Consider the following 25,644-nt stretch of genomic DNA (forward strand, 5'->3'; position numbering starts at 1 on the left):
TTCTGTCAAACTTTCAAACTCAAATTTTTATTCTAGTTCCTCCCAACCCTAATACACACAAGTTGTGTCATTTTGTACTTGTTATTCAGAAGTAGGGCTGTCTTTAGCTCACTCGAGGCACCTGGGCTCCTATTCATTAAGAAACATTTGCTGAGCCCATTCCAGGTACAGAGATACTGCACTGAACACAAGTTAAAATCCTGCCTCTCCTGGACCCAACACCTGTTACAGGTGGTTTTCTTTACTTTCCTTGCCTGGTTGCTGGGCTTCCTCAAGTGCTTTTTTTGGCCTAGCCCTGGCTACCTTGAGCCACATGTAGTCACAAACCCAGGGTTGGAGGCCCAGACTGTATTTACAGACCAGCACTGCGCTGACAAAGATGGGCTGTCAGCAACCCCAGCCCCTCCCCAGCCAGGAACATTCAGTTGGCCCCAATGTGTGTACACAGACACACACACACACACACACGCACACACACACCCTAGATCTAGCCTCCTTGCTATTCCTTGTACCCACCTACCTCGAAGGAGATGATCTCCTGTATCTGTCTTCTTCTCTGGAGAGCCTGGCAGAGTCCGTGGACCTCGCCTACATGGACTGGGTAGCCACTCCATTAGAAGAGGTGGGGGAATGGAAGTTGAGTGCCCTCAGGCTGCTGCCACCTGCACCCAGAGACTGATAATCAGTCCACATCAGCATGAGTGATGTTCATGAAGGGGGCACTTGAGATCTCAGCACACGACTGGAAAGGTCTCTCAGCCATGAGGTCACCAAGACTTTGAGGATAACCAAGAGGTTTCTATAAGTTTTTATTAGAAAAACTTCTGCCACTCCCTCCCTGACTTTCCACTCCTCCTGAGTAGCCCCGAGGCCACACCTCTTCCACTTCCTTCCTTCCCTGACAACTTGCCTTTCCCAGAGGGAACTTCTCTGGAGAAGCAGCACTGGCACCCAAAGCTCAGCTGGATTTTAGAGCAGAAGCTATTAAGTGGAGCCTCCAACGTAAGCACCTGAGTTAAATAACAGCTTCCCTCTGAGTGCTGAGAGCTGAAGAGTGGGGCAGTCAGGGATGGGAACAGCTGTCATCTGGAGGAAATGGCAATTGCTCCTGTCACTATATGTCGTCATGGGCACAAGCAGAAGGAAAAGCAGACTAGGAGGTGCTGGTGGAATGGGAACTGAGAGCTTTCAAATGCACCTGCCACCTGGCCCCGCTCAAGAATCCCAGGGCCTTGGATGTTCAGTGGGGCCATTTCAAAATGATCATCTGAGCCCACACCCTTCACTCCCCTCTTGATGCTTCCTGAACAGACCAAAGAAATATAAAAATGGGAAAAATCGACATCAATACTGGAGACCAGGGATCAGCCAGAAACTCTGAGGAATTTCTAAGAGAAAGTGCACTTGGGCCCAGAGAGGGCTTCCTGCGTGCCCAGCCTCTCCTTTGTCTTTATTTCTAAATGTGAAGGCTGACATCACTGTTAATGTTGTAGGATCCTCGAGCAAACCTCTGAATGAAACTTTAGAACTGACATTGCTGTCCTTTTAAATAAATGAAGGAACAGTTTGGTCCATTTGTAATGGAAATTAGGTGAAAGGAAGCAGTGACTGGGGTTAGCACAGGTCTACACTGCTGCCTCGGGGAAGAAATGAGTCATGAAATGAAAGCCAGATACTGGCTTCAGGGGCTCAGGGGCTCACTTACATGACCTGCATCCCCACTCAGTTCCCTCGGGTGAGTAAGCAACGGCAGTGCTAGGAGCATCTACATCCTGGACTATAACTTTTAAGCAGAAGAGGAGGGGAAAAGCTAGCATTTAAGAATTATTAGAGCACCACATTAGAGAGAATAAAGGACTCACGAAATGCTCTACTGGCTTTAGCCTCCTGATAGCCTAAAATGTCTGTCTCATGGCAATTAAAAGAATCCAAAAGTCTGATCTAGAGATGGGGGATCTTCAAATATGGAAGATTCTAACACAGACAGGACTGTGATTGCCTAACCAATATCAATCACAACAAAAGAAAGTTTGAAAAAGAACGGATTAGAGTGATCACACATCACTGAATATTTCCTGTAGACCAGGGTTAAGTCCAGAAGCCAATCCAGGACCCATGGAAGAATCCAAGCAGTATTACAGGCAGCTTATTATTTCAAGGCAGTGGCATCTCGGGAGACCGTGTATCTTCAAGGCCTTCATAAAAATGTATGAGACACTCAAACAGCAAGTCTACTCAAATAAGCTTCCCAAGCAGCTTTTCTGTACTTCTCGGCTGCTTCCAGACGATTAGCTGACATTAAAATGCCCCGACCCACGATGATGATATCAGAACCTCGTTTGCCGATGACTTCTTGTGGGCTGTTGTACTGCTGGCCCAGATTATCACCTACAAAAACACAAACATTTACTGTAACACAGAAAAAGAGAAAACCTGTCACATGATTCTTCTGAAAAGTAACCTGATTGAAATAAAAATATGCTTGTGCTGGCCACTGCCCTTCTACAAAGCTAGTGATTAAAAGCAGGTGAAGAGACTCCTAGGATTAGCCAGACCTCCACAGTGGAGACAGAGGCTAACCAATTCCTTTTTTTTTTTCAATTTAGTTTAATTTTTATTTTATATTGGAGTATATTTGACTTACAATGTTAGTTTCAGATGTATAGCAAGGAGATTCAGTTATACATAACCATTCTTTCAGACTCTTCCTTTTACAGAATATTGAGTAGAGCACCCCTGTGCTATATATGCAGCAGATCCTTGTTGGTGATTTTATATATAGTAGTGTGTATGTGTTAATCCCAAACTCCAACTTTATCCTTTCCCTCCATGGCTCCCCTTTGGCAACCACAAGTTTGTTTTCAAAATCTGTGAATCTGTTTCTGTTTTGTAAATAGGTCCCTTTGGGGGGGGGGGGCGGTTGCTACGCACACGACATATGGAAGTTCCTAGGCCTGGGACTGAACATGTACCACAGGGATGACCTGAGTGAGTCACAGCAGTGAAAATGCCAGATGAGGTCTTGAGCTATTGTAAATAGCACTGCAGTGAACACCGAGGTGCATGTGTCTTTTTGAATGATAGTTTTCTCTGGCTAGATGGAGTGAGATGGCTGGATCATATGGTAGTTCTACTTTTAGTCTTTTAAGGAACCTCCATACTGTTCTCTACAGTGATTGTACCAACTTACATTCCCACCAATAGTATAAGACAGTGTCCTTTTCTTCACATCTTTTTCAGCATTTACTGTATGTAGACTTTTTTTTTTTTTTTTTACGGGCTGCACCTGTGGCATATGGAGGTTCCCAGGCAAGGGTTGAATTGGAGCTGCAGCTGCCGGCCTATGCCACAGCCACAGCAATGCCAGATCCGAGCCATGTTTGCAAACTACACTGCAGTTTGTGGCAACACCGGATCCTTAACCGACTAAGTGAGGCCAGGGATCAAACCCACATCTTCATGGATACTAGTTGGATTTGTTTCTCTTGAGCCACAATGGGAACTCCTATTGTTTGCAGGCTTTTTGATGATGGCCATTCTGACCAGTGTGAAGTGATACCGCACTATAATTCTGATTTGCATTTCTCTAATAATTAGTGATGTTGGACATCTTTTCATGTACTTTGGGCCACTGGTATGTCTTTGAAGAAATTTCTATATTTTGGGTATTAATCTCTTGTCGGTCACTTCATTTGCAAAGGTTTTCTCCCATTCTGTGGGTTGTCTTTTTGTTTTGTTGGTTTCTTTTGCAGTGCAAGAGCTTTTAAAGGTTTAATTAGGTCTCACTTGTGTACTTACACTCTAGAAGGTGGGTCCAAAAAGATATTGCTGCGATTTATGTCATAGAGTGTTCTGCCTATGTTTTCCTAAAAAACTATAGGAGTTTTATAGTATCCAGCCTAACCTTTAAAGTCTTTAAATCATTTTTAGGTTTTTTTTTGTTGTTGTTCATGGTGTTAGAGAATGCTATAATTTCATTCTTTTAACATGGAGCTGTCTAGTTTTCCCAGCACTACTTATTGAAGAGACTGTCTTTTCTCCATTGAATATTCTTGCCGCCTCTGTTGTAGATTATTTGACCACAAGTGCATGGGTTTACTCCGGGCTTTCTATCCTATTCCGCCGATCTATACTTCTGTTTCTGTGCCAGTACCATACTGTTTTGATGACTAGCTTTGCAGTATTAGGTCAGGGAACCTGATTTCTTCAGCTCCATTTTTTTTTCCCTCGGGATTGCTTTGGCTATTCAGTGTCTTTTGTGTTTCCATACAAATTTTAAGAGTTTTTGTTCTAGTTTTGTGAAAAATGACTTTGGTAATTTGATAGAGATTGCACTGAACCTGCAGATTGCCTGGGGTAGTATAGTCATTTTGACAATACTGATTCTTCCAATTCAAAAGCATGGTATATCTTTTCATACGTTTGTATTATCTTTGATTTCTTTCATCAACATCTTAGAGTTTTCAGAATACAGACAAGTCTTTTACCTCCTTAGAAATGTTTGTTCTTAGGTATTTTATTGTTTTTAATGCAATGGTAAATTTAATTAGTTCCTTAATTTCTCTTTCACCTTTCACTTTTATTTTATAGAAATGCAGGAGATTTCTGTGTATTAATTTTGTATCCTGCAACTTTGCACATTGATGAGCTTTAGATGTTTGCGGTAGCATCTTTGGGATTTTCTACATAGAGTATCATGTCGTCTGCAAACACTGACAGCTGTACTTCTTTTTCCATTTGGATTCCTTTGATTTCTTTTGCTTCTCTAACTGTCGTGGCTAGGATGTCCAAAACTATGTTGAATGGAAGTAGCAAGAGAGGACATCATTGTCTTGTTCCTGATCTGAGAGGAAATGCTTTCAGCTTTTCATCACTGAGAATGATGTTAGCCGTGGGTTTGTCATATATGGCCTTTATTATGTTGAGGTAGGTTCTCAATATGCCCACTTTCTGGAGAGTTTTTATTGTAAATGAGTGTTGAAGTTTGCCAGAAGTTTTTTTCTGTGTCTACTGAGATGATCATGGATTTTTATCCCTCAGTTGGATGTGGTGTATGTATATCACATTTATTTGATTTGTGGATACTGAAAAACTCTTGCATCCCTGGGATAAATCCCACTTGATCCTGGTGTATGATCCTTTTACTGTATTGTTAGATTCAGTTTGCTAGTATTTTGTTGAGGATTTTGCATCTATGTTCTTCAGTGATGTTGGCCTGTAACTAATTTCTTTTCAGTGTCCAATTTTAGAGCATGCATAGTTTAACAGTATCAAAAAACAAAGAAATAAATCTCCTGTTGCCAAAAAAGTTCAATATCAAATAAAATAAAACTGCCTCACAATTAAAGACAATTTTAGCATACATCTTAGAATCACTGTGATACGCTGTTGGTAAAGTCCTCACAAGGCATCTAACCTGACCACGTACGTGAACCTTCTGCCACAACTCCATCAAGTGCTTAGATTATGTATAAACCCATATCCTTAATTTTGGCTTTCTGTTCTTTAAAAAAGAAATGTACCAAGGTGTAACTGACATATAAAATTAGTTTTAGGTGTACATCATGATTTAGTATTTGTGTACATTATGAACTGACCATCACCATAAGACTAGTTAACATCCATCATCTTGCATAATCACAAAAATTTTTTGTGAAGTTTTAGCAACTTTTAAATATGTGGTATAGTTTTATTAACAATGTTGGTATGCTGTACATTACATTCCCATGACTTAACTTATAACTGGAAGTCTGTACCTTTGACTCCCTTGACCCACTCCATCCACCCTTACCCAATGACTGGCAACAATCAATCGGTTTTCTGTACCTACAGCTTTTTGTTTGTTTGTTTGCTTTCTGCTTTTGTTCTAGGTTATCCATGATAAGTACAATCATATGGTATTTGTCTTTCTCTGATTTATTTCACTTAGCATAACCTCAAGGGCACCCATCCATATTGTCACAAATGGCAAGGTTTCTTTCTCTTTTTTTAATAGCTAAGTAATAGTCCATTGTATATATAGACCACATATTTTCTATCCCTTTAGAAATGGACACTTAGGTTGTTTCCATATCTCGTTATTGTAAATAATGCTACAATGAACAGTGTGGTGAAGATACCTCTTTAAGTTAGCATTTCTGTTTTCTTTGAATAAATACCCAGAAGTAGAATTGCTCAATCATACGCTAATTCTATTTTTAATTTTTTGAGGAACTTACTATCTTCTGTAGGAGTTACACCAATTTATTCTCACCAAAGGAGCACAAGGATTCCCTTTCTCTGAATCCTCACCAACACTTGTTATTTCTTCTATTTCTTTTTGATAGTGGGCATCCTTATTTTGTTTCCAATCATAGGTGAAAATCTTTAATAGTAGTCACTCTAATAGGTGTAAAATGGTATCTCATTGTGATTTTGATTGTGTGTGTGTGTGTGTGTCTCTTTAGGGCTGCATCCGTAGCATACAGAGGTTCCCAGGCTAGGGGCTAATCGGAGCTGTAGCCGCCAGCCTATGCCACAGCCCACAGGAACACCAGATCCTTAACCCACTAAGTGAGGCCAGGGATGGAACCCACAAATTTATGGTTCCTAGTTGGATTCGTTTCCACTGCGCCAAGATGGGAGCTCCTGATTTTGATTTTGATTTCCCTGATGATTATTGATGTTGGGCATCTCTTCATGTGCTGGTTGGCCATTTGTACATACTTGGAAAAATGTATATTAAAATCTTTTGCCCATTTTCTTAATCTGATTTTTTTTTGTTATTGAGCTGTATGAGTTCTTTATATATTTTAGATTACTAACCCCTTATAAGACATATGATTGCATATATCTTCTACTGCCGTTTAATTTTGTTAATGGCTTTGTTTGCTATGTGGAAGCTTTTTAATTTTGTTAATGGCTTTGTTTGCTATGTGGAAGCTTTTTAGTTTTTTATTTTTGCTTTTCTTGTTTGGAGTCTGGTTCAAAAATGACTGCCAAGACCTATGTCAAGGAGCTTACCATCTATGTTTTATTCTAGTAATTTTATGGTTTCAGGTCTTATGTTCAAGTCTAATCCATTTTGAATTAATTTTTTATACAGTGTAAGATAGTGGTTCAGGTTCATTCTTTTGCATGGGGCTGACCAGTTTTCCTAACACTATTTTATTGAAGAGATCCTAACCCATTATATTCTTGGGCTCTTTTGTCAATAACTGACCATATATGTGTGGGTTAATTTCTGGGCTATTCTGCTCCATTGATCTATGTGTCTTTTTAATGCAAATACCATGCTGTTTGGATTACAGTAGTTTTGAAATCTAGTTTGAAACCAGGGAGTGTGAGCTCTCCAACTTTGTTGTTCTTTCTCCAGATTACTTTGGTTATTTGGCAGCTTTAGCGATTTTAAAGAAATTTTAGGATTGTGTGTGTTCTATTTCTGTGAAAAATGCCACTGGAATGTTGAAAGGGATTGCACTGAATTTGTAGATTGCTTTGGGTAATAGACATTTTTACAATATTAATTCTAATATATAAGCACAAAAGAGCTTCCCTTTTATCTGTATCTTCAATTTTGTTCATAAATGTCTTTGGTCTTACAGTTTTCAGTGCACAGGTCTTTCACCTCCTTGGTTAAGCTTATTTGTAGGTATTTTATTCTTTTTGATTCAACTGTAAATGATATTTTAATTTTTTTCTGATTGTTAATATACGTAAAATGCTACAGATTTCTGCATATTAACTTTGTATCCTGTAACTTAATTAAATTTGTATATTAGTTCTGATAGGTTTTTTGAGTCTGTAGGGTTTCCTATATGTAATAAAAGCATGTCATCTGCAACTAGTGACAGTTTTACTTCCTTTCTAGTTTGAATGCTTTTTGTTTCTTTTTCTTGACTAAATGCTCTGGCTAGGATCTCCAACACCAACCTGAGTAAAAGTGACAAAAGCGGGCGTTATTGTTTTGTTCTGAGAGGAAACACTTTCAGCTTTTTCAGTACCATGTTATTACCTGTGGTCATATATGGCCTTTGTTATGTTGAGGTAAGTTCACTCTATATCTACCCTGTTGAGTCTTTATCATAAATGGATGTTGAAGTTTGTAAAATACTTTTTCAGCATCTATTGAGTCTGTTTCTCCTTCCATTGTGCCTTGCTTTCTTTCTTTAGTGGCATGTTTTGATTTCTTTCTCTTCATCTTCTGTGCCTCTATTATAGGATTTTGCTTTGTGGTTACCATTTGGCTTACATGTAACAACTTGTATTTGTAACAATATTTTAAGTTGATAGCAACTTAAATTTGACTGCATTCTAAAGCTCTACATTTCTGTTTCTGATGTCACCTTTTATACCTTTTTGTCTTGTGTATCCCTTAACTAATTATTGTAATTATTATAATAACTTTTGAATTTTTTTTTCTTTTTATGGCTGCACTTGCTGCATATGGAAGTTCCCAGGCTGGAGTCAAATCGGAGCTGTAGCTGCAGGCCTACACCATAGCCACAGCAACATGAGACCCGAGCTGCATCTGTTGCCTATGCTACAGCTTACAGCAACACCAGACCCTTAACCCACTGAGCGAGGCCAGGCATTGAACTGCATTGTCATGGATACTAGTCTGGTTGTTAATCTGCTGAGCCCACAACAGGAACTCCACAATAACTTCTTACTACTTAAAGTGGTTACTCTGTTTTTACCTTTTCAGTGAGATTTATTCTTCCCTGTGTTTTCTTTTTATTAATTAGCACCCTTTCCTTTCAGCTTAAAGAAGTCCCTTTTTAACATTTCTTGTAAGGCTGGTTCAGTGATGATGAACTCTAAGCTTTTGCTGATCTGGAAAATTTTTTCCTTCAATTTTGAATGACTGTGCTATGCAAGAGTTCTTTCTTTCAAGTTTTCCTTTCAGCACTTGGGATACATACGCCACTCCTCTCTGGCTTGCAAAGTTTCTGCTGAAAAATCTGCTGGTAGTTTCAAGGAAGTTCTCTTGAACCTAACAAGTTTTTTTCTTTTGCTACTTTTAAAATTTTCTCCTTGTCTTGAACTTTTGCTGTTTCAATTATAATTGGGTTCGTGTCATTTGGAACACTCTGGGTTTCCTGCAACTGGATGTCCGTTTCCTTCCCCAGGGTTGGGAAGTTTTCAGTCATCATTTCATCAAGTAAGTTTTCTACCCCTTTCTCTCCCCTTTTGGGAATCCAACAGTGAGTACGTCAGTCTGTTTGATGGGTCCCATAAGTCCTTTAAGCTATCTTGACCTTTTTCATTCTTTCTTGGTTTTGCTACCCAGATTGAGTAAGTTCCATTGCCTTGTCTTCAGGCTTCTTTCTTTGCTTCAGCTAGCTGGCTACTGAAACCCTCTACTGTATTTTTCATTTCAGTTACTGTATTCCTCAGCTCTGTGACTTCTATTCAATACATATATTTCCTATGTTGAAGTTGAGTTCAGGGAGCATCTTTATGACCATTACTTTGAACTCTATTGGGTAAATTACTTATCTCCATTTCATTAAGGTTTTCCCCTGAGAGTTTTATCTTATTCTTTCATTTGGAACATAAGGCCTCTCTTTCTTCATTTTGTTTCATTAGATGAAAGAACCCTCTCCCCATTTTGGAAGAAGTGGCCTCATGTAGGAGATGCACTTTCTTTCAAACCTACCCTAGCTCCTGCTTGTTTCTTAAATCTTTTTGATTGTTTAAGTAGTCTATTGTATTTGTAATGGCTCCCAGCAGTTGGGAGTTTGCCAAGACTTGTCAATGTCCCAAAGGGGAGGGTCTCAGTCAGCCCCTAGGTTCACAGTGACTATACTCAGAACCTCAGGCATCAGCTTTTGAAGTATGCAAATACATACAGTCCTGTGGGACAGCAAGCATAAACCCCACTGGCCACCAGGTATAAATTCTTTTCTGGGTGATAACGGCAAGCTGTAAGGAGACAGGGAGAGGGCAAGGATAGTCTCTACCAGCTTATGTTCCTGGAGAACAGCTCCATAGGCCCCAAGTATGTGCTAAAACTGAAGCCTCAGGCTAAAGCTTCGGGACAAGCAAATAAAATAAGCCTCTTTGACACAAAGACCAGGGTTGCATTTCAGTGTGCTGTCTGTGCAGCGCCCTGGGGTGGGAGCCTGCCAAGAATTGTCAGATTGTTACAGTACCATGGGACCCAGGAAAGCAACATCCCCACCCCCGGGCCAAAACCATTAGAGCCAGATGATCAAGGGGTTGCCCCTGGGTGGCAGCCACCAAAACTGGGGCAACAGACACGTGAGAGGCCTCCCTTCCAGAATATACTGGCACTTTGGAGTGCAGCAGAGGGTCAACAAAAAGTAACAATGCCCTCTGAAAAAGATTCAACAGTTTACCCTTTGATGTGTGTTTAATTAAAGGCCTGCCCCTCAGGCTGCAGCTTTGATGATTAGCTCAGTCTTTAACAGCAAGACTGAACTCCTGGCTCTGTTGCCTCTCGTGCTGTGCCCTAGGGTGGTGGCTATTTAAGAACTCTCTCCATAGGTTATTTTAGCGGGACCTGCAGTGTAAGCCCTATTGGTCACCAAACCCAGCCCTGGGGGTAGCTGCATAAACCAGAGTGCCAGGCCAGGGGGTAAGTTTCTTTGTGGGAGATACCAGGTAGCTGGAGTGAGGCAAAGGGAGAGTACAATGATTATAGCCATGGGTTTTGACTTCCGCCCTGACTGTGCATCTCCATAGCAGGGGTAGAGATTAGGTGAGGTTGTGTCCCAGCCTCTCCTACCAACTTCAACATGGTTTTCTTCTCATTTGCCTGACGTGTAGTCAGTGCTCAGCCAGCCTTTAGGTTTTTTTCCCAGAGGAAACTGCTCCACAATAGCTGTAGACTTAGTGGGAGGAGGGAAGATTAGGATCTTCCTATGTTGTCATCTTGAACCAGAACCCCACTTTTTCCTCCTTTTAAAATTCTGCTGTTCCAGGAGGCCTCTCTTAAATGGCTTATCGTTCAAATCCAAGATGTTTTAAAAATTCTTCAAAGCCTAGATCCTTAACTTTACTATATAATCAAAAATTGTAGAGGATTCCAATGAACATTAATAGTTGGCAAAGAGTACTTAACTCTGCCAAAATATGGTCATTAAGTGGTTTATACCCATTTTCTTTTTTTTTTAATTTTATTTTATTTCTTTCCCACTGTCCAGCAAGGGGGTCAGGTTATCCTTACATGTATACATTACAATTACATTTTTTCCCCCACACTTTCTTCTGTTGCAACATGAGTATCTAGACAAAGTTCTCAATGCTATTCAGCAGGATCTCCTTATACATCTATTCTAAGTTGTGTCTGATAAGCCCAAGCTCCCGATCCCTTCCACTCCCTCCCCCTCCCATCAGGCAGCCACAAGTCTATTTTCCAAGTCCATGATTTTCTTTTCTGAGGAGATGTTCATTTGTGCTGGATATTAGATTCCAGTTATAAGTGATATCATATGGTATTTGTCTTTGTCTTTCTGGCTCATTTCACTCAGTATGAGATTCTCTAGTTCCATCCATGTGGCTGCAAATGGCATTATGTCATTCTTTTTTATGGCTGAGTAGTAGTCCATTGTGTATATATACCACCTCTTCCGAATCCAATCATCTGTTGATGGACATTTGGGTTGTTTCCATGTCCTGGCTATTGTGAATAGTGCTGCAATGAACATGCGGGTGCACGTGTCTCTTTTAAGTAGAGTTTTGTTCGGAAAGATGCCCAAGAGTGGGATTGCGGGGTCAGGTGGAAGTTCTATGTATAGATTTCTAAGGTATCTCCAAACTGTTCTCCATAGTGGCTATACCAGTTTACATTCCCACCAGCAATGCTGGAGGGTTCCCTTTTCTCCACAGCCCCTCCAGCACTTGTTATTTGTGGATTTATTAATGATGGCCATTCTGACTGGTGTGAGGTGGTATCTCATGGTAGTTTTGATTTGCATTTCTCTTATAACCAGCGATGTTGAGCATTTTTTCATGTGTTTGTTGGCCATCTGTATATCTTCTTTGGAGAAATGTCTATTCAGGTCTTTTGCCCATTTTTCCATTGATTGATTGGCTTTTTTGCTGTTGGGTTGTATAAGTTGTTTATATATTCTAGAGATTAAGCCCTTGTCAGTTGCATCATTTGAAACTCTTTTCTCCCATTCTGTAAGTTGTCTTTTTGGTTTCTTTTGGGTTTCCTTTGCTGTGCAAAAGCTTTTCAGTTTGATGAGGTCCTATGGGTTTATTTTTGCTCTAATTTCTATTGCTTTGGGAGACTGACCTGAGAAAATATTCATGATGTTGATGTCAGAGAGTGTTTTGCCTATGTTCTCTTCTAGGAGTTTGATGGTGTCCTGTCGTATATTGAAGTCTTTCAGCCATTTGGAGTTTATTTTTGTGCATGGTGTGAGGGTGTGTTCTAATTTCATTGCTTTGCATGTAGCTGTCCAGGTTTCCCAGCAATGCTTGCTGAATAGACTTTCTTTTTCCCATTTGATGTTCTTGCCTCCCTTGTCAAAGATTAATTGACCATAGGTGTCAGGGTTTATTTCCGGGTTCTCTATTCTGTTCCATTGGTCTGTCTGTCTTGTTTTGATACCAATACCACACTGTTTTGACGACTGTGGCTTTGTAATATTTCTTGAAGTCTGGGAGAGTGATGCCTCCTGCTTGGTTTTTGTTTCTCAGGATTGCTTTGGCAATTCTGGGTCTTTTGTGGTTCCATAGAAATGTTTGGATTGTTTGTTCTAGTTCTGTGAAAAATGTCCTGGGTCATTTGATAGGGATTGCATTGAATGTGTAGATTGCTTTGGGTAGTATGGCCATTTTTACAATATTGATTTTTCCAATCCAGGAACATGGAATATCTTTCCGTTTCTTTACATCTTCTTTGATTTCTTTGATTAAAGTTTTATAGTTCTCAGCATACAAGTCCTTTATCTCCTTGGTCAGGTGTATTCCGAGGTATTTGATTTTGCGAGGTGCAATTTTAAAAGGTATCGTATTTTTGTATTCCTTTTCTAATAGTTCATTGCTGGTATACAGAAATGCAACTGACTTCTGAATGTTCATCTTATATCCTGCTACTTTGCTGAATTTATGAATCAGTTCAAGGAGTTTTGGGGTTGAGTCCTTCGGGTTTTCTATGTATAGTATCATGTCATCTGCATACAGTGACAGTTTGATCTCTTCTCTTCCTATATGGATGCCTTTTATTTCTTTGGTTTGTCTAATTGCTGTGGCTAGGACTTCCAAAACTATGTTGAAGAGCAGTGGTGAGAGTGGGCATCCCTGTCTTGTTCCAGATTTGAGGGAGAAGGCTTTCAGTTTTTCCCCATTGAGGATTACACTTGCTGTGGGTTTCTCATAAATGGCTTTGATTATATTCAGGAATGTTCCCTCTAGACCCACTTTGGCGAGGGTCTTGATCATGAATGGATGTTGGACTTTGTCAAATGCTTTTTCTGCATCTATTGAGATGATCATATGATTTTTGACTTTTTTTTTTAATGTGGTGTATGATGCTGATTGATTTGCGTATGTTGAACCATCCTTGTGAACCTGGGATGAACCCAACCTGGTCATGGTGTATAATTTTTTTGGTATGTTGTTGGATTTGGTTGGCTAAGATTTTGTTGAGAATTTTTGCATCTATATTCATCAATGACATTGGGCGATAGTTTTCTTTTTTGGTGATATCTCTGTCTGGTTTTGGAATGAGGGTGATGGTGGCATCATAGAATGTCTTTGGGAGTATTCCTTCTTCTTCAACCTTTTGAAAGAGTTTAAGGAGGATGGGCACCAATTCCTCTTTATATGTTTGATAGAATTCACCTGTGAAGTCACCTGGTCCTGGACTTTTATTTGTAGGGAGTGATTTTATGACCTCTTCAATTTCATTTCTGGTGATGGGTCTGTTCAGTTGGTCTGTTTCTACTTGATTCAGTATTGGCAGGCTGTAAGATTCTAGAAAATTGTCCATTTCTTCCAGATTGTCAAACTTGTTGCTGTATAGTTGTTCATAGTATTCTCTTATGGTTGTTTGTATTTCTCCTGTATCCGTTGTGATTTCTCCTTTTTCATTTAGAATTTTGGTTATTTGGGTTCTTTCTCTCCTCTTTTGAGTGAGTCTGGCCAAGGGTTTGTCAATTTTGTTTTCCTTTTCAAAGAACCAGCTCTTGGTTTTATTAATTCTCTCTATTGTTTTTTGAGTCTCTATTTTATGGATTTCTTCTTTGATCTTTATAATTTCCTTCCTTCTGCTGACTTTAGGACTTTTTTGTTCTTCTTTTTCTAATTCATTTAGGTGGAGGGTTAAGTTGTCAATTTGGGATCTTTCTTCTTTTTTGAGAAAGGCCTGTATTGCTATAAATTTCCCTCTGAGCACTGCTTTCGCAGCATCCCATAGATTTTGAGAGGTTGTGTCTTCATTATCATTTGTTTCAAGGTAGTTTTTAATTTCCTTCTTGATTTCTTCATTGACCCATTGGTTTTTTAGTAGCATGTTGTTTAGTCTCCATGCAGTAGGTTTTTTCTCTTTCCTTTTCCCATGGTTGGTTTCTAATTTCATGGCGTTGTGGTCAGAGAAGATACTTGAGATAATTTCTATGCTCCTAAATTTATTGAGATTAGCTTTGTGTCCCAAAATGTGGTTGATTCTTGAGAATGTTCCATGAGCATTTGAGAAGAATGTGTATTCTGCTTTTTTTGGATGTAGTGTCCTGAAGATATCAATGAAGTCTAACTTTTCTATTGTTTCCTTTAGGATCTCTGTTGCTTTATTGGTTTTCTGTCTAGAGGATCTGTCCATTGATGTGAGGGGGGTATTAAGGTCTCCTACTATGATTGTATTCTCATCAATATCTCCCTTATGTCTGTTAATATTTGTTGTATGTATCTGGGTGCTCCTATATTTGGGGCATATATGTTGACGATAGTAACATCCTCTCCTTGATGGATCCCTTAATCATTAAGTAGTGTCCTTATTTGTCTTTCTTTATGTCTTTTGTTTTAAAGTCTACTTTGTCTGATATGAGCGTTCCAACTCTTGCTTTTCTGTCATGTCTATTGGCGTGAGATGTTTTTCCCCACCCTTTCACTTTCAATCTATATGTATCTTTTGTCCTAAGGTGAGTTTCTTGTAGGCAGCATATTGAAGGTTTTTGCCTTTTTATCCACTCAGCCACTCTGTGTCTTTTGATTGGGGCGTTCAGTCCATTGACATTGAAGGTGATAATTGATAGATGATTATTTATTGCCATTTGAACCTCGTGTTCCAGTTGATTCTGTGGTTCTCCATTCTTCCTTTCTTTTTTTTTTTTTTTTTTTGGTTGGATGGTCTCCTGTTATTATCTGCTTGAGTGTATTTTTTTTTCATTTTTTGCAAATGCAATATTTGGTTTTGGCTTGTGGTTGCCCTGTTTTTTAAGTATGCTAACCTCTTCCCATAATTGTGTGTTTTAGCCTGATGGTCCTTCATTACTATATTAAAATTAAGAAGAGAAACATACAAACAAACAAACAAAAAGAGTTATTTACTTCCTAACATCCCTTGCCCACATTTTATAGTTTTGATGACTCTTTTTTATTTTTTTCTTTTTAATTTTATTTTGTTTGAAGCATGTTCATGATTAAATCTGTATGCTGGCTTATTTGAGTGACTGCTCTCTGATTGCGGTTTCCTCAGTCCTAGTTCTTCCTCTTCTTTTTTTTTTTTTCTTCCCTTTCCTTCCTTTTTGGTTTAGAGAAGACCTTTCAATATTTCCTTTAACCTGGGTTTTGTGTTGCTGTATTCTTTAAGTTTTTGTTTGTTGGAAAAAATTTTTATTTTCCCTTCTATTTTAAATGATATTCTTGCTGGATAGAGTATTCTAGGTTGCATATTTTTTTCTTTTAGCACTCTAAATATCTCTTGCCATTCCCTCCTGGCCTGTAGTGTTTCTGTAGAGAAATCAGCTGATATTCTTATGGGGGTTCCCTTGTAGGTAACATTCTGTTTTTCTCTTGCTGCCTTTAGGATCCTCTCTTTATCACTAACTTTTGCCATTTTTATTATGATGTGTCTTGCTGTGGGTCTGTTTGGGTTCAGTTTGTTTGGGGCCCTCTGTGCTTCTTGTATCTTGAACCCAGTATCCTTTAGATTTGGGAAGTTTCCAGTGATAATTTCTTCAAATATATTTTCCATCCCCTTATCTTTTTTCTACTCCTTCTGGAATTCCTATTATGTGTAGATTGGCCCGCTTTATATTATCCCATAGGTCTCTTATATTGCTTTCCAGTTTTTTGATTCGGTTTTCTGTCTGCTGACCGGATTGGGTGATTTCCATTATTCTATCTTCCATATCACTGATTCGTTCTTCTGCATTATTCATTCTGGTTTTTACTGCCCTTAGTTCAGCTTGCATCTCTGCAAATGAATGTTCTAGTTTTTCTTGGCTCCTCCTTATATGTTCTAGTTCCTTTCTGAGGGTATCTGCATTACTGTTCATATCTTCTCTTAATTCCTTCAGTATTTTCACTATTTCTCTTTTGAACTCCAGGTCTGTCTGACTGCAGGGATCTGTTTCATTGTTGACTGTTTTAGGTGAGTTCTCCTGTTGGTTTGACTGGGGGTGGTTTCTCAGCTTCTTCATCTTGCTTGTTGTTTTCTTTCTCCTGAAGGAGCTGTACTCTCTGTTATCGGGCAGTGTTTGCCTTGTCACTGCTGTGGAATATTTCCTGAGGGCTGGCATTGTTGGTCAATCATTTCTGAGGCAGTGTGGCTTTTCTGGAGTGTTGATGGGGCTAACAGTGTTTCTTTGAAGCAAAGGAGGACTTCCTGAGGGCAGACAGGACTGGGAGGTCCACACCACGATGGTAGCAGATTTCACTTGGTCATGCAGAGCTTGCTCTGGTGTTTTTAGGCTGAGGAGTTCTTGCAGGGGTTTGGCGGTGTTGGGCAGCTGTTCCTCAGGAGTGCAGCACCCCCTTGGGGCTGGAGCAGCTATCTGGGTCACTGAGAACCTAAGAGGCTCTTCCCTAGGGCAGCCCAACTCAGAAGGACGGCCTGAGAATGCAGGCGGATCTTTTCACAGTCTGGCCAAGCTTGTTGCAGCTTTTCTGGGCTGCAGGGGCTCTTCCAGGGGGCTGGTGGTGCTGAGCAGCTATTCCGCGGGAGTGGGACACCCCCTGGGGGCTTGGGCGGGTAGCAGGGCCGCTGGAAACCCAAGAGGCTCCTCCCCAGGGCAGCCCGACTCAGAACGACCATCTGAGATCTTTTCCTGCCTCTGCCAAGCTTGTTGCAGCTTTTCTGGGCTGCAGGGGGTCCTGCCTGGAGCTGGGAGTCCTATGCAGCTGGTCCACTAGGTCTCGGCACCCCCTGGGGGCTTGGGAGGCTAGCAGGGCCACTGGAAACCCAAGAGGCTCCTCCCCAGGGCAGCCCGACTCAGAAAGACCATCTGAGATCTTTTCCCGACTCGGCCAGGCTTGTTGCAGCTTTTCTGGGCTGCAGGAAGTCCTGCGTGGAGCTGGCAGTCCTATGCAGCTGATCCACTAGGGCACCCCCTGGGGGCTTGGGCGGGTAGCAGGGTCGCTGGAAATCCAAGAGGCTCCTCCCCGGGGCAGCCCGACTCAGAAAAACCATCTGAGAATTAGGCCGATCTATTCACAGTCTGGCTAGGCTTGTTCTAGCTTTTCTGCGCTGCAGGCCTTTTCTCGGGGGCTGGTGGTGTTTGGTGCTGCTCTGTGGAAGTGTAGCCCCTCCAAAGGGCAAGCAGGCCTGTGCAGGGACAGCCCCTGCGGGGGTAGGCTTCAGGCAATTGTTGAGGCCAGCCCTCCCGGATGGCAGGCAGCCCCAGGTTCGGCGAGAGAGGCGGGGGTGGGTGGAGGGGATGAACTGGGAAGCACAGCTTTCTGCTAGCTAGCAGGCCTGTAAGCTTGCTGTGGCGTGGGGGGTATTCTATGGGGACCCACCCCTTCTTCTCTCCCCTCCCCAGCACGGGTGCAGACCAGGCTCTTCTCCCAGGTTCCCTCTGATGCGGCTTTCCACTTCCCCGCCCCTAGAGTTTTGCTCCCTTCCTCTGCGACAGCTTTGTTTTCTAGTCTCCCAGGCAGTCTCTGCCCCGTCAAATGGTTTCTAGACCTCCCAAGCAGTTTCCGCTCCATCCCGCCCCCCCAGCCCGTTCTCGGGGTCTAACCTCTGGAGCCGAGGTCTCGGTGCCCAGCCCCCATCCAGGCGTCCCCCGGCCCTTTCCTGGAGACTAACCTCTGGAGCTGAGGTCTCAGTGCCCAGCCCCCACCCAGGCGTCCCCCGGCCCTTTCCCGGGGACTAACCTCTGGAGCTGAGGTCTCAGTGCCCAGCCCCCACCCAGGCGTCCCCCGGCCCTTTCCTGGAGACTAACCTCTGGAGCTGAGGTCTCAGTGCCCAGCCCCCACCCAGGCGTCCCCCGGCCCTTTCCCGGGGACTAACCTCTGGAGGCGAGGATTCGGTGCCCAGCCCCCACCCAGGTGTCTCAATTTTTTGGTGACTGTGCCCGTAGTTCAGATGGTCCGTTCGGTTCTTGATCGGCTTTTTCATACTCCAACTTACTGCTACACTCTTCTCTGCATCTGGAGATTCCTCCGGTTCGTTTGATCTTTCCCCCGTGTAGGTGACTTTCCAGGGTGCGGGATCCCTTTCTCCTCCGCAGTTCCCTTTCAGGAGCGCCCGTCCTGCTCGGATTCACCTTCTCTCACTCTCCTCTTTTCTCCCGTTCTGCCCAGTAATGTCACGAACTTCTTGCCGTTATTGGAGCTTAGGTTCCTCTGCCAGCGATTGGTTGCTGTTCTGTGCGAGTCATTTATTCTGTAGATGTGCTTTTTTTGTTTTGTTTGTGGGAGAGGGCGAGCGTGTCCCCCTACTCCTCCGCCATCTTGTCCTCTATCTCACCCAGTTTCATTTAAGCCTCTCAACAACCCCTATGAGGTTCAATAGTCCCCTCATTTTATAGATCAAGAAAATGAGCCCCCCCAAAAAAGGGAACTGACTTGTCCAAGGATACTGTAAGGGCCAGGAATCCAAATCCACCTGACTCATAAAATGTTTAGCTCAAATGTAGAGTTTTTACGAAGTTGTTGAGTCATTCTGCTAGGGTCTACTCTGTTGCATGTAAAACTTGAGAAATGGAACCAAAACTTCCAATATTCTTAAAGTACTCAATGAAAAGCACCCCCCCCCCACAGTAATATCTTCCTTTTAAAAATATAACCATACTTATATTATTTATATAACTAGTTCCTTTAAGGCTCGTAAGTATCCAATAGTTCTTTATTTTAGGTTTTTGTTTTTTTTTTTAAGCAAGGTTTACCAAAGCTATACTATCAATTGCTATGTTCACAGAAATACCAACTCTTACATCTGCTCCTATACAGTGTATTATCCATTCTGTCAACATCTGTGTAAGTATTTACAGAGCCCTTGTGATGCACAGGGTACTGTGCTAGAGGCTATGCATTCTTCAGAAAGAACTCTCATCCTCAAGAAGTTTCCAGCCTAGTAGAGTATTCCGGAAATATGCTACATGTGCAAAAATACACACAAGGATGTTCAGTTTGTAAATATCCAAATGCATCAACAAGGGAATGATTAAACATATTATGGCCCAAGTGTAACTAGAATACACTAGAGAGTTGTTACGAGGTAACTCTAGATGTGGAAACCTAACATAACTGCACATATACAAAACATCTTCCGTATTCTATGAAGCAAGGTTGTTTTCATCTTAAATGATTTTTGCTGAGGATCAAAACGTTCATAATTCCAATCTTAAAGAAGAGGGATAGAATAAACTCCCGAAACTGTGATAAGCAAGGTTTCTTGTACAATAACCAATTCAGGAACAATGTTTCCAGGTCATCATTTCTTCCCCATTCAAAACCAAAGCAGCTTTATCTTATCCTATCACAGCACATTTAATAACTAGATCACTCCTTTATTGACTAGAGACTATTGATGAGAAAATCTACACTGTTTTCTGGCCACTGCAACTGTAGTCAGATAAACTTGGGAACATGACAGAACTCTCCACGCTGAGAGCCACATTAAACATTAGTATTTTAAAGGCTTTGAAAAGTCTTCTAACAAAGAAACAAATGTCTGATTTTGTAAAGCCTAAGACATTCCTCCTTGAGCATAGAACATTTTTTTTGGCAGTATATTCAGAACATCAGTAGGGAAACACTTTTAACTAAAATTATTAGTTTCTGGGCATATTTCAACAAAAAGTAACTCTATAGATTTCCATCCTAAAATTAGACTGGCAGCTATGTTGCATATCTAGGTTTTGCTTTTTCCTTGCTGACTTTGGTAAGACTTGGAAAAAGAAGCATTTTGGCGGAGTTCCCGTCGTGGCGCAGCGGTTAACGAATCCGACTAGGAACCATGAGGTTGCGGGTTCGGTCCCTGCCCTTGCTCAGTGGGTTAACGATCCGGCGTTGCCGTGTGCTGTGGTGTAGGTTGCAGACGCGGCTCGGATCCTGCGTTGCTGTGGCTCTGGCGTAGGCTGATAGCTACAGCTCCAATTCGACCCCTAGCCTGGGAACCTCCATATGCCACGGGAGCGGCCCAAGAAACAGCAACAACAACAACAACAAAAAAAGACAAAAAAAAAAGAAGCATTTTGGGAGAACCATGACCAATGAATAGATTTACCTCCTGCTTCTAACTGAACTCCTGGAGTCAAGTGGAGAAATTCTGGTTTCATGCTTACTCGGGAGCCAGAAATAAAACCAACCACAAATTCAGAATGCTCCTCGGCCATTCTCACCTAAATGGAATATAACATAGATTATATGAAAGGAGTTAATCAGGAGTTAATCACATAAAGAATCTTTGCTATTTTATAGATGCCTTTTTTCATTTCACATTAAACTCATACCTAAAACTGGCAATCTTAGCTATGAATCTATATACTTGTTCCATTAAGGCCCTGAAATAACTCCTGTTCCCCCTTTCCCAAAACCATACACTAAAAAAACACTAAAAATCCTATACAATGTGCATCTAAAACTGAGATGCTGCATGGTTACTTATTTATAATAATGCTTGGGGACTCACCTACTCCCAAAAAGGATATGAGTGGTACTCTAGAATACATTCATAACAGTATGAAACTACACTGAAGATACAGCCAGGGACGGTCACCATATAAAAAAACAGCTAAGTTGTGAAGAATTAGCTAAAGAAATCTTAGCTCTACTGCTTTCTCTCTTCTTTAACATCTGCCAATAACTTGTCTCCACAATTTCTCTATCATTACCTCATATTCATAGAAGTTTCTGTAGAAGAGGTGCCTGACCTTCTAATTTGGATTTTTCCTGAGGCCCAGATGGTTTCATTCTTGCCACTAAGTACTACCACCTAGCAACAAGCAATGTATTGTCCTTGAACCAGGTCCAGAATACCAAATATGGACCCTCTGCTATGAGAGTTGGGAAATCACAGACATTCATGGTCAATTATGGTCAATAGAGGGGTGGGGTTGAAACCTGGCCCTAGGGCCATGGGAGTTCTTCACCGTTCCACAGTCTTTGAGATAATATGAGAACATGAATTCCCATGTACAAATTAAAATTCATTAAAATAAAAATTCCCATTGCTTTAAAAAGTAAATAGTCTTTAAAGTATCTGTAAAGGTAATCCTTCCATTTTTGCAGATAATATTCAACTATGAAACCTGCCCAGAGGAGAATGTGAAGAGGAGCTTTTTAACGAGATGATTAGCCATCCATCTCTCATTTTGTTCTGGCGTATGGGGTGGGAGCTGGGTATTAACATGTATGGGGTTCTAAGAACCTTTAATAATGAGGAGTTACTGGAGGACACCATGTGTCTGGACTCTAGTTAAGAGCTCTCTCATACACTGCCAATCAATGTCAAAGACTGCAAAAGCTAAACCACTTCCTGTGGGCCGCTGTCATGACAATGAGCATCCCTAGGGACCTGCGGAAGAGTCCAAGCAACTGCATGTCTGGGAAAATCCTCCTATAGGTTAACGGCCAGGTAAGCACACAGAGATGTTTATCTGACCCACTATCTGTATATCTCTTGGAGTATAATTCAAATCTCTTTGGTACCCACTACAAGATAGAAAATACTATATTAATTATCAGGGAATCCTAGCTAACTAGTATGAATATACTGCCATACTAACAGCAGCTGATTTTATTTTTGGCAGGGATTCCATAGTCCTCAAATTAAGATATTTTCTGCCCCTATAACATGCAGTGTTGGCCTTGGCCTTCTCTCATCCCAGTCCTTCTCCTCTGTCACTTACTGCTGCCTCAGTGTAGCTCCCAGTGGCCAAGGAGCCAGCAGAACTCATTTCCGCAATGAGCAAGCAGGCCCGGTGCAGGGGCAGGCCGACTTCTCGCAGGCCTTTCACAACTCCCGAGCCTGGCACCACATGAGCATTTACTATATCTGCCCAGGAAGCTATTTTAAAGACACCACCTAAGAAGGGGGAAAAAAAAAGACATTTGTCAATTTTCAAATAAAAACCTGTAACTTTTTACCCACCTAAACAACTACAAGAGGAAAATAATTTCCTAGCAACATGCTAATGAAATAGTGAAACACTTGAAGAATTTAGTGATTAGCAATGACCTATTGTGAAAAAATTTATCTGTCGACCTTGCTAGCTAGTTAAAAGAGATCATGAGGAAGAAAAAAATCTTGCAATTTCTGTAGTCTACTAGCAAAACTGATTAGACTTTTTCCTTGCAGGCTGACACTTATGACCACCAATAAAATTTACCTGCATACTGCTTTTTTACTGTGTTTCCTATATCTGCAAACTTCCGGTCTTCAAATATTAAGAACTCGTGGCGTTTCGCCAGAGTAGTTAACTCCTTCATCACATCGGGAGTAAAATCATTCAAAATATCTACGTGAGTCTTGAGCATGCAGATGCTCGGTCCTAAAGCATCTGCTAGCTGCAACAGCTCTCGGGACTCTGAAATATCAGCAGACAGACACAGATTGGTCTCCTTCTTTTCCATGAGCCTGAGAAGCTTTGAAGCAACTGGGTGGATCCCAGGCAGCTCTGCACGTGTACCAAAGCTTAGTTCTTCGGGTGCTTTCTTTACAGAAGGGAGGGAACCATTATGATTAGCTGCCACAAAAACATTCTCCTGAATAAATCTCTTTACTCTCTCAACCATCTCAGCATCAATTTTCTTCTGTTGCTCAAGGATCTCCAGCATGTTGGACAATGTACACACTGAGTGGAGACGAATCCCGTGTGCCTGCAACTTGTCCCTGCCTCCTTGCTCTCTGTCCAGCACCACTATGGCATCAGTGACCTTCAAGCCCTCCTTCTGAAGAACCTCAACAGTTTCCAAGATACTAGATCCACTGGTAACAACATCTTCAATGATCAAACAGGTTTCTCCTGGATTAACAGCCCCTTCTATAAGACGCTTGGTACCTAGAAAAGAAAAAATTATGTTGATTCCATTTAAAAGTTATAATTTCAGCCGACTCAAGGTGTATCTTGCAGTATAAATTTGGCATGTATTTATGAAAAATGTGGGTCACCTAAATCATATTTTATGATTATCTACTTTGGAACTACTATAGATTTCTGATGAATCGACCATGTGCCATGATTACAGTTTTGTTCAGCATCTCTGTATTTTAAAATTGTCAAGTTACATATACAGAATATTTATAGTAAAACTATCAAATTATTTAACTGTAAATAAACATTACTCAATGTGTTTATGATCAAAATATCAAATACGGGGTTTCTTAAGGTTCCTTTTTCCATTAACAAACAATTTCATGATTCAAAATCAGCCAAACGACTGGCCTTTTGAGAATTATAAACTCGGGAGGGAAAATATTCAACAATCATTTAGATCAATCACTATAACCTTATAAATTATTTAATATATAAATAACAATAGATAAATAATTACTCCAACCCCCCCACTACAGAATATTTTCAGATAATCTACAAATTATAATAATGCAGGCTGTAGACTACAAAGACTCATATATTTAGAGACTTATTTGTCTATTTTCCACTACCAAACTTGCCTTATTTTGAAACAAATAGAATGAGTGGGCATTTTGCCCACTTTTTGAGCTTTCCACAGGTCCCATCTTTGCTCTTCCCCATTCTTTTCCCCTTAATCCTTTCCTTCCCTTGAAGAATTGGCAAGTTTAAGCGAATCAGCTTAGACCAGAACAAAGACCTTCAAGTATCTAGAGGTGTAGTTAAAAATTAATGATCTTATTCTAAGAAATATAATACAGAAATAGAAATAGTTTCCTTATGGCAAGGATTCATATACATAAACACTGTGCCATTAAGCAGCAAAAATATTTTTCTGATTTTTTTCATAGTGTAAAAACTAGACAAAATAGTGTAACAAACCCCCACAAATATAGCACCTCACCACTCATGGGCAATCTTGTTTCAGCTATAACTCCACTCCCACTCTCCCCCTATAATTTTTAGAAGCAAATTTCAAATAGCATACAATTTCATAAAAATTTTTCAAATGCATCTGTAAAAAGGTCTCTTTTTCAAAAACAAAACGCTATGAAACCAACATAAAACAATACCAAAAAACCCATTAATTCCTTTATATCCTCAAATATGAAGTCAGTGGCAATATTTTTAGACTGATTTAGTTTTAAAGCAGCCTACAGGTTTAAAACACCCACCTGATAACCTACTGCTATGGAGCCATTAAAAAAAAAAAAAATCTCCATTTAGAATTTCACGTGGCATTTATATTGCTTTAAGAGAGTAATTTTAGGAGTTCCCGTCGTGGCGCAGTAGTTAACGAATCTGACTAAGAACCATGAGGTTGCGGGTTCGGTCCCTGCCCTTGCTCAGTGGGTTAACGATCCAGCATTGCTGTGAGCTGTGGTGTAGGTTGCAGACGCGGCTCGGATCCCGCGTTGCTGTGGCTCTGGCGTAGGCTGGTGGCTACAGCTCCGATTAGACCCCTGGCCTGGGAACTTCCATATGCCGCGGGAGCGGCCCAAGAAATAGCAAAGAAGACAAAAATAAATAAATAAATAAGAGTAATTTTATTCATGCAATTTAAATATAGGAATTCCCAGAGCTCCCGCTGTGGCTCAGCAGGTTAAGAACCCGACTAGTATCCATGAGGATGTGGGTTCAATCCCTGGCCTTACTCAGTGAATTAAAGATCTGGCATTGCCAAGAGCTGTGACATAGTCACAGATGTGGCTCGGATCCAGCTTTGCTGCAGCTGTGGCATAGGCAGGCAGCTGCAGCTCCAATTTGACCCCTAGCCTGCGAACTTCCATATGCTGCAGGTGCGGCCCTAAAAAGTAAAAATAAATACGAGTTCCCAGTGTGGTGCAATGGATTAATAATCTGACTGCAGGAGTTCCTGCTGTGGTCGAATGGGATTGGTGGCTTCTCTGGAGCACTGGAATGCAGGTTTGACCCTCAGCCCACCACTGTGGGTTAAGAATCCAGTGTTGTCAGAGCTGCAGCTCAGATTCAATCCATGACCCAGGAATGCCCATACGCTGCAGGTGCAGCCATTAAAAATAATTTTTTAAATAAATAAATACACTGGAAAAGTCATACTCTTAAAACATTCAGCTGATGAGGGAGGTGCTGATAAAAATTTGGGGTTTCATAAATTTGGTGCACAAAATAGCACTTTTTTTCC

General features: G+C 41.0%; 1 protein-coding gene across 1 annotated transcript in view; it reads right to left on the bottom strand.

Moving 5' to 3' along the window:
* Nucleotides 1-792: 792 nt before the first annotated feature.
* UMPS (uridine monophosphate synthetase) overlaps nt 793-25,644 on the bottom strand; it is a 45,107-nt gene continuing 20,255 nt past the window's right edge. Inside the window, exons 3-6 of the mRNA XM_047790467.1 lie at nt 22,737-23,408; nt 22,257-22,432; nt 20,633-20,747; nt 793-2,388 (exon numbers count right to left, since the gene is read on the bottom strand). Of these exons, the coding sequence (XP_047646423.1) occupies nt 2,219-2,388; nt 20,633-20,747; nt 22,257-22,432; nt 22,737-23,408 (1,133 nt within the window). The 3' untranslated portion in view covers nt 793-2,218. The remainder of the gene's footprint in view (nt 2,389-20,632; nt 20,748-22,256; nt 22,433-22,736; nt 23,409-25,644) is intronic.

This window comes from Phacochoerus africanus, chromosome 1, assembly GCF_016906955.1.
Source record: "Phacochoerus africanus isolate WHEZ1 chromosome 1, ROS_Pafr_v1, whole genome shotgun sequence".
Taxonomy (NCBI): Eukaryota; Metazoa; Chordata; class Mammalia; order Artiodactyla; family Suidae; genus Phacochoerus; species Phacochoerus africanus.